This window comes from Phragmites australis, chromosome 7, assembly GCF_958298935.1.
Source record: "Phragmites australis chromosome 7, lpPhrAust1.1, whole genome shotgun sequence".
In the NCBI taxonomy this organism is placed as follows: domain Eukaryota; kingdom Viridiplantae; phylum Streptophyta; class Magnoliopsida; order Poales; family Poaceae; genus Phragmites; species Phragmites australis.
Window position 1 is genome coordinate 35,045,941 of NC_084927.1, and position 9,850 is coordinate 35,055,790.

At 45.0% G+C, this 9,850-nt stretch overlaps 1 protein-coding gene and 1 long non-coding RNA gene across 3 annotated transcripts; one reads left to right on the top strand and one right to left on the bottom strand.

Annotated features, from left to right (window-relative positions):
* The first annotated feature begins 364 nt into the window (after positions 1–364).
* Positions 365–6,232, top strand: LOC133925007 (putative disease resistance protein RGA4). The gene is made up of 3 exons (XM_062370794.1): positions 365–758; positions 844–1,144; positions 1,545–6,232. Exons 1-3 carry the CDS (start codon positions 455–457, stop codon positions 5,857–5,859), a joined length of 4,920 nt encoding a protein of 1,639 aa, XP_062226778.1. The 5' UTR covers positions 365–454; the 3' UTR covers positions 5,860–6,232.
* A 762-nt stretch (positions 6,233–6,994) lies between these two features.
* On the bottom strand, positions 6,995–8,725 carry LOC133925005 (uncharacterized). Of its 2 annotated transcripts, none has more exons than XR_009910881.1 (2): positions 8,345–8,725; positions 6,995–7,961 (listed from the first exon to the last, which is right to left on the bottom strand). It is a non-coding gene; the product is annotated as an uncharacterized LOC133925005 (long non-coding RNA). The 2 variants fall into 2 exon arrangements; XR_009910882.1 differs by having other exon boundaries at positions 8,334–8,725.
* Positions 8,726–9,850: the final 1,125 nt, after the last annotated feature.

Genomic DNA, 9,850 nt, shown 5'->3' on the forward strand with positions numbered 1-9,850 from the left:
AAGTCGTAAATGCAAGGTTGTAGAAAATTCCCTGAAGATGCTTCAGTTGCAATCCCTTGCTATCGTTGGTTAAGCGGAACGAGCGTTACGGCTCGATCAGCAAGCAACCTCGGGTGTTAGTTGAATTCCTAAGAAAAAGGTAGAATCGGGATTTTGGGGTTCGGCTAGAGAGAAGTTCCGACATCCAACGTTTAGTCATGTGGTCGTTTGGGACAACTTCTAAGTACGATCCTGTTTCTCAGGTTTTGGAAGCGTAGGTGCTAGCGGTGTAAAACCGACTTCTTGCCATGGTTAAGGCAAGTGCATTTCAAACCCATGATTGCTTTGCTTTGACCCGTTCTATTACCTGCCTTTCTTCCACTAGCTTCCTACGGCATTATTGGCTTCCTACCCATCTTTGCCATTTGCACCCACCATTGACCGTCGCTGAAGAACACTGCTTCCGCCGGATCTGATGGAGGCGGTAGAGGACACCTACGTGGAGGCCGCGATCCTATGGCTGGCGCAAACCATCCTGACGAGCCTCTTTGCTGGCAAGCTGGAGGCGTGGCTTCGCCAAGTTGGGCTCGCCGACGACACCGAGAAGCTCAAGTATGAGATCGAGAGGGTCGAGACGGTGGTTGCTGCTGGGAAGGGGAGGGCGACCGGGAACAAGCTGCTGGCCCGATGTCTCTGCCGTCTCAAGGAGCTGATGTATGATGCTGACGACGTGGTCGACGAGCTCGACTACTACAGGCTCAAACACCAGGTCGAAGGAGGTATATATACATCGATCCTTGCCTTGTGATATAATAAACGTACGCGCCTCGCACCACGGTATTAATTTCCCTTTTCTTGGTGCAGATCCGACTGCTTGTGCTACTGAGCCCGAAAGCACGGACGGACATGGAGCAGAGCAAGCAGATGGATCGAGGTATAATCCGGACACGATGAGTAGCAGCGGTGGCAAAAAACGATCCAAGGCGTGGGGAGAATTCCGTATCACAGAAGAGGTCGACGGAAAGCCAGCGAAAGCAGAGTGTATCCACTGCCACACAGTGGTTAGATGCGAGACTAGTAAAGGGACATCAGTCCTGCACAATCATCTCAAGAGTGACAGTTGCAAGAGAAAACGTGCAGCGATCGAACAAACGCCGAACCCAAGGTACTACTTAGCTTGACGATCCATGCAGAATTCATATCCTTGTATTGCCGCAGCACAAAAATAATGAACTTGCAATGTTTTTATTCCAACGAAGGACCCCAGCACAATACATCCATGCACAAACATCACTCATCTCGCATACACCGTTCAGTGCGCTCAAACCTAAACACAATCTCAACCAATTACACTTGTTAACAATTACTCATCACAACAGCTAGATCATCCCCATCATCTCACGTCCAAAAAGCAGCACGAAAACAACACCTTAGGATATGCGTAAAAGTTTTTTCCCCCTATAAAAGCAATAGAATTTTTTTATTTAAACTATGCCAGCCAATGCTGCTCTGAATTTCGGTTATGAACTTTTAATAACCAGCCAACGATCATTTTCCTCCTGTAGTGCCGGTGATGGTGCACAAAATGGGGCCACTGTTTCGATTCATGATTCAGACAGCAGAAAAAGAAAGAGAATTGATGAGGCGTCAGCACACAACACGGCAGCTAACAAAAACCCCAGGAACAAGGCCGAATTCTGCAATAGAATCGAACAAACGACTAATCAGTTAAAAGAGGCTATCAGTGAGGTTCAGAAGCTATATGGATCAGACTCCGTTGCAAGTACGAATGTCTGTAAGAACACAGCTGCAGATCCGCGCCGAAGAACATCAAGTCTTGTTCAACGCAAAATGTATGGGAGACTTGCTGAGAAGGACTCCATCATGAAGCTGATGACAGAAGACAAATCTGACAGTGTACTTGTTTTGCCTATTGTAGGCATTGGAGGAATCGGGAAGACAGCTCTTGCTCAACAAATATACAATGACCCAACTGTGAAAAGCCAGTTTGACCACAGGATATGGGCTTGGGTGTCTAACAATGTAGATGAAGTGAGACTCACAAGGGAGATGTTAGACTTTGTTTCTAAAGAAAAGCATGAAGGAATAAGCAGCTTGGCCAAACTTCAGGAGATCTTGGAGAGTCATGTCACATCAAATAGGTTTCTACTTATTTTGGATGATGTCTGGGGCACCATGGATGAGCACACATGGAACAAACTGTTGGCTCCATTGAAGTCTGACAATGCGAAGGGCAATGTGATTATTGTGACCACTAGACAAATATCTATTGCAAAAAGAATAGGCACAGTTGAACCGATTAAGTTAGGTGGTTTACAGGATGATGATTTCTGGTTATTATTTAGAGCATGTGCATTTGGTGATGACAAATACGAAGGACATCCAAGTCTAAACATCATCTGTCGGCAAATAGCAAAGAAGTTACAGGGTTACCCATTAGCAGCAGAAACTGCAGGGATGCTATTAAGAGAGCATCTTACCATTGACCATTGGAGTAACATTCTAAAGAATGAAAACTGGAAATCCCTAAAACTCAATGGAGGCATCATGCCTGCTTTGAAGCTCAGCTATGATTACCTACCTCACCAGTTACAACATTGCTTCAGGTATTGTTGTCTGTTCCCCAAGGATCATCACTTTGGTGGAGCGGAGTTAGTCCGAATTTGGATTTCACAAGGATTTGTGGATGGTAGCCGTACCAGTAAAAGTCTAGAGGACACAGGGAATGACTATTTGGCTCATTTGGTGAACTCAAGCTTCTTTGAGCAAGTCAAATGTTACCGGCATTCTCAGGAATGCTTTATCATGCATGGTCTTCTGCATGATTTAGCATGGCAGGTTTCAAGAGCTGAATTCGGGACTATAGATGGCTGCGACCGTGAAGAAATCTTACCAACTGTGCGCCATCTATCAATAGTTACTGATTCTGCTTTTTCTCATGAAAAAATGGAAGAAAAGCCGCTGCAGGTTGAATCTGTGAGAAAGCTGAGGTCCTTGATAGTAATTGGCAATTATGACCCGTCTTTTTTCAGATACTTCCAGAATATGTTCAAACAAGCAGAAAATTTACGTTTGCTGCAAATCTCTGCAACTTATGTTGATTTTGTTTCTTTCCTGCACAATTTGGAATATCGTACCCATCTTCGCTACCTAAAACTTGAGAACAAAGGGAGCGGCGAAGCTTTGCCAATATCTCTGAGCAAGTTTTACCATCTTGAAGTATTAGATACTGGACACCCAACTATAGTTCATGGTATGAATGATCTTGTCAGCATGAGGTATCTTGTTGTGACAAAGAGAGCATACTCTTCTGTTACTAGTGTTGGTGAAATGAGCAATCATCAAGATGTGCTGAATATCACGGATCAAAATTCTAGCTGCTCTGAGATAACACAACTTCAATCCATGAACAAGCTTGTACAACTTGGTGTGTTTCAACTCGAAAATGTCAGTAGTGCCGAGGCTTATGGGCCAAAACTTAGAGATAAACAACACTTGCAAAAGCTGCACTTGTTTTGGAACGATACTTTGTCACAGGATGGATATGCTAGTGACACAAGCTTTGAACCTTTTGGGGACATAGAAACAGAAGAGGACAGATCGCCAATTGATGATATTAACAATGACCAAAGTTCTGAACCTTCTGCAGACACAGCAAGAGAGGTGCTTGAGGGCCTTGAACCACATCGCAACCTAAAGCATCTACAGATTTCTGGGTACAGCGGTGCTACCTCCCCAGGTTGGCTTGGTACTTCAGTTTCCTGTTTGCAGACGCTTCATCTCGAGGATTGTGGAGAATGGCAAATACTTCCATCTCTGGGAAGGCTATCGTTTCTTACAAAATTGAAGTTAAGGAAAATGCAGAAAGTAACAGAACTATCGATTCCTTCACTGGAGGGGCTGGTGCTGATTGAAATGCCACAGTTAGAGAGATGTTCCTGCAATTCCGTGAGGGATTTCAACTCTGCTTTAAGGATACTGAAAATCCAGAGATGCCGTGTACTGAAGGCCTTTCCCCTCTTCGAGAGCTGCAAGGAACACAAAATCGAGAAGAAATCATGGTTGTCCCATCTTAGCGAGCTTACCATCCATGATTGTCCTCATTTAACGATATCAAATCCTCTACCACCTTCAAGTAGCGGTTGTAAATTATCCATCGCGAGAGTTTCAACACTTCCAACGATGAAGGGATCATCCAATGGAAAATTGATAATTGGAGCGGACTCTTACGATGGAGAATTTGATAAGGATTCCGATGGACTGACAAACCTGGACGACAAAATTGTGTCATTCCATAATCTGAGGGACCTGACTCGCTTGCAAATAGCAGGGTGTCAAAATCTATCGTCTATTTCACTCGAAGGTTTCAGGCAACTCATCAGCTTAAGGAGTTTGGAAATAGTCAACTGCAGAAAACTTTTCTCTTTAGTTGTTCTGGCAGAGCATACCCATGAATACATGGCAGACGCAAATTTCATTGCCCTCCCATCTCTCAAGCATCTCAGTATTGATTCATGTGGAATAACCGGGATGTGGCTAACTGTGATACTAAAACATGTATCACGATTAGAGGAGTTGCATTTAGATAATCTGAATATATCAGGGCTATTGATAGAAGGAAAAGAGAGTGGTTTATCACATCTTGAGGAATTGAGTATTATTCGTTGTAGATCGCTCACCGCGCTAGAGGGTTTGGATTCCTGCACAGTACTGGAGGGATTGAATATTTATGATTGTGATTCGCTCACCGCGCTAGAGGGCTTGAATTGCTGCACAGCACTAGAGCAATTGGATATTAGTGGTTGTAATTCTCTCACCGCGCTAGAGGGTTTGGGTTCCTGCACAGCACTGGAGAGATTGTATATTTATGATTGTGATTCGCTCACCGTGCTAAAGGGCTTGGATTCCTGCACAGCACTGGAGGAATTGGATATTGGTAGTTGTAATTCGCTCACCGCGCTAGAGGGCTTGCAATCCCTCCTAAAAAAACTACAAATATGGGAGAACCAAAGTTTGAAATGTCTACAGCTGGATTCCTGCACAGTTCTGGAGGAATTGGGTATTAGTGGTTGTAATTCTCTCACCACGCTAGAGGGCTTGGATTCCTGCACAACACTGGAAGAGATTAAGATTAATAAATGTGGATCTCTCACCGCGCTAGAGGGCTTGGATTCCTGCACAGCACTAGAGAGATTGTGTATTTATGATTGTGATTCGCTCACCGCGCTAGAGGGCTTGCAATCCCGTCTAAAAAAACTACAAATATGGGACAACCAAAGTTTGAAATGTCTACAACTGGATTCCTGCACAGCACTGGAGGAATTGGATATTAATGGTTGTAATTCGCTCACCGCGCTAGAGGGCTTGCAATCCCTTGGCGGTCTCAGGTATTTGAAATTATCGGTCTGCCCTGGTTTACCTCAATGTTTGGAGCATCTGTCAAGGCAGGGCTATGAGCTGTACCCTCAACTGGAAAGGCTTCAGATCGATGACTACTCTTTCCTTACTAAGTCATTCTGCAAGCACCTCACTTCCCTCCAACGCCTACAATTCAACGCTTTGTTCAGCCAAGTTACGAAACTAACAGATGAGCAGGAGAGTGCGCTTCGGCTCCTCACGTCCCTCCAGGAGCTCGATTTTTGGAATTGCCGGGGTTTAGCAGATCTTCCTGTGGGTCTCCACAGCCTTCCCTCCCTCAAGAGGTTGAAGATCTCCAATTGTGGGAGTATCTCAAGACTGCCACAAATGGGCCTCCCACCTACGCTGGAAGAGTTGGATGTTAGCTGGTGCAGCGATGAGCTATCTGAGCAATGCAGAAAGCTAGCAACAAGCAAGCTAAAGGTCAAAATTGATTACTGATTACAGGGTGGTACATGAACTGATTACTGGGTGGCTTGTTAAGCACACGTTTCTACCTGAGCAGCAGGTATGCTTCTACCGTTGATCATATTATCTTCGGGCTTTGCATATCCTCAGTGAGGTTAAAGCAAGAGAGAGCGCTTCAGCTCCTCACGTCCCTGCAAGAGCTCCGATTTGAGTGTTGCTACAAACTCGCAGATCTTCCCGCGGGTCTGCACAGCCTTGCCTCCCTCAAGAGGTTGAAGATCGTAAATTGCCGGAGTATCGCAAGACTGCCACAAATGGGCCTCCCACCTACGCTGGAAGAGTTGGATGTTAGCTGGTGCAGCGATGAGCTAACTGAGCAATGCAGGATGCTAGCAAGCAAGCTAAAGGTCAAAATTAACGGGAAATATGTGTGTATATATATATATATATATTGAGCAATTTTGATTGGTTGATTGATGTACCATAGCATGCATTACTCTTGCGTTAGTGAGCCGTGGCCGAGTATATGGCAACGAGCGAATCGGAGTTATCGTATGTGCGTCTCAACGCCCTTCGCAGAGAGGAGTCCAGAAGAGCGCACGGACGCATGCAAGGCGCGGACTCACTTAGCATAGGCTTGTGTTACGATCTAACATAGATGTGTGGATATATATGGAGATAATTCGAGATTGAGTTCACTGGAACCTCGCCGCCACTCCGCCGGCCAAACCGGTTCGATCCTAACAATATTCTTACCTCTTATCCAAGCCAATTCCCCTGTTTTAACAGAATGTAACCTTGCTCCCTAAGCCATTATGGGATGCTCATTTTGCCACCCACTCAGAGCCCATATAAACTGAGTTGGGCTTATGGTCCTGTTTGAATCTCCTTTGCTTTGACACGCGTGAAGCTGCTTCCACCTCCTTTTCCCCTGGTCTTGCTGCTCACTGGTAGCCTCCTTCAGGCTCACGACAGCTTGCTACAGGAGCTACACGATTCTCCCCGAATGCTGAGATTCTTCCTGCTTAGCTGTTTGTAACACCCCGGGGACCAAAACAAGCTCGGAGGGTCACTTAGGCCAACCTACAAAATCTGCCGAAAGCTAAGGGAAAAATTTTAGCAGCACCTCCCCTAAAAGTGGAGGTATAACAGGCAACAACACCAGACAGAACAGATATAGAATATCACACTAGCAAAATAAAGATCCTGGCAACGAGGTACAAGCCTCGACCAAACAACTGAACCACCATCAAACTCATTATATACATTACAGAGCAAAAGACAATATCTAACAGGGCATCAAGAGAGAAGGTAAACATGCAGGCGACGTGTAGCTACCCACCCCGCAAGCGATTGACACCTCAAAAGGGACCTGGAAAGAAAGCACGGGTGAGATTCGAAAATCTCAGCAAGTGAAAGGTACTTTGCAAAAGCTATTAGCCACAGATGAATGTGCTAACAATTCTAAATAGAAACTAGTAATGAAACAGACCGCCAACACTAGGAGAAACAATTATGACTAAGCAAGTCCAACGATAACATTAATCATTTAACATTCGGTTGGTATAAGCCTTCAGAGCTGCATATATATCTATATACAAGCTAATTAAAGGAAATAAGATTTGATGCAAATAACCCATTGAATGTCATAAGAAGACATAACCATGCACATGACATGCTCTCCCCACCCTTACCCCTCCTCGGGTAACGTAAGGGTGTGCACCGTACCCCTTCTCGGGTAACATACGGTACTGTACCGGTACAGTCGCGGCCAGAAGACGGCGACAAACTTCCAATGCATGAGATGAATATGTATGACGTGCTTCAAGCATACTATCATAACTCCCGGAATATGCTTGAGACTTCGAAATAAAACATTGCATTAAACAATAATGAACAACTGCATAATGGCATATCGTGCTTACTGCACTTCATAAATCCATCATCGAGTAAACTTCTGGAAACATAAACAACATAGTAACCATCTCATAATCAGTTATTCAGATTAGATGAATGCATTGTAATTAAGGAATGTGGGCAATCCAATAAGAGGTTAAAGCGTAGCCATTCACTACAATCACTTGCCTTTACCAACGATGAAGCCGGGCACTAGTCGTGACGTGAGGTCGCACCACCTGAACAAACACACCATTAATACAAAGATGCCACAACGACGAAAAAGAAGAGGACGCACGCTAATACGCCAAAAGCACCTAAACCAATTACCGAAAAGGAATAACGTCAACGCCATCGGTACGCCTATATTTCGGAAAACTATACAGAAAACTGTATCACATGAAATGATATACTATTTCCAATTCAGAGTCGAACCAAAGCTCTCACTAATTAGACTTTGCTCCGATGAACGAAAAGAATACTTCGACTCGGATATCGTATCTTCGAATCAATAACAATTATCGAAACGAAACAGACTATTGATCACATGAAATAATACGACAGGAATTGATTGATTTGATTTAATCCAACCACAAACGTCCAGAAATTACCGAGAAATCACCTGCGAAGGATTGACGATGAATCCGACGAAAAACCGAAAATTTCCAAAAAATTTTCCTCTTTTTTTTTTCTTCTTCTCTTTTTTTTTTCTTCTTTCTTTTCTCCTTTTTCCCTTCTCTTTCCTGGCTTCTCTCCCGCGCTGCTCTGCTTGTTTTCTCTCTCTCAGCTGCTAGCACAGAGGCACGGCGGCCGGCTTGCTTGCCTGCACGGCAGCACGACGGCGCATGGCCACGGCAGCGGCAGCGGCGGCCCGGCGCACGGCTCCGAGAGCGGCAGCAGCGCGATGCGCAGGCGCAGAGCACGGCGACAGCAGGGGCCGGAGCGACGGCGCACGGCAGCGGCGCGCGCACGCAGCAGCGGTGGCGGCGCGCAGGCCGGCGACGGCAGGACAGCGAGCAGCACACACAGCGCACAACGGAGAGAGAGAGAGAAAAAAACGCGAGCACAAGAAGTGTCTGGATGGATCGAGCGATCCATCCGATACTTATCTTCCCGTTTTTTTTTTATTTTATTTTTTAAACAACGAACGGTCTAAATTGATTGAGCTCGCTACGGGTCTCACAGTGCCCGGAACGAACATATGAATAGCAAAATGGGTTCGTCTCGACAAGATGAACGCAACCACGGTCTCCGATCGTCCATACGAGCAACGGATCAAAAAGTCCAATTTTGTCAACTCTCTCTTCTTTTTTCTCAAAATAAATTGGTATTACACTGTTGCAGCGCGAGCCAACTAAGCGACCCAACTGAGCAAATTCTAGCAAGCAGCTAAAGGTCAAAATTGACGGGAAATATTGTAGTCTCGTCCTCCGTTAAAAAACCCAAAAATAGGGCTATTCTACCGGAACAAATGGAAAAAAAGGAAACATAAAAACCAAAAAGTGTGTAACTTCCTGCGTACATTTAAAAAATAGCTAAAAATTCACTTCTTTTAAAAAATCTAATTATTTAAACTAACATAAAATCAAAAAATATATGTTTTAAATATATGTTATTTAAACTAACATAAGTCTAGATCATCCCTTAAAAATGGGCTTTTCCATCTTAAAATAAATCTAATTATACTTTGTCATTGCTATTATGCTTCTTCTCCTAACAAGTTTATAGGTTATGAGGGATGATAGCAAGAGTCCGGGATTGTGCCAGTTTATATATACCGGCAGAGCATCAACCTCCATGAAGGCAGCATACATCACAAGCACGCTCTAGTATCTAGAAGAAATGGACTTCCTGGTTGCCCTCATGAAGATCGTCGACCTGATTTCCCAGGCCCTCGGCAACGTGGAGAAGCTGCCGGCGGCCCTGATCACGAGCGGCATCATCGTCCAAGCCGTGGCAGCGCTCGCACTCTCCATCTTCAAGGCTCCCGGAGGTATTTTTCTGCACCACGGCAAGGCGCCCTTCTACCTGTACTACAGCATTCTCATCGCCGTGGTGATCTTCGGGTTCGTGGAGGCGTCTGTCGGCTTTTGGGTGTCCGGTGACCTGATCCGCCGCTGCGCCGTCG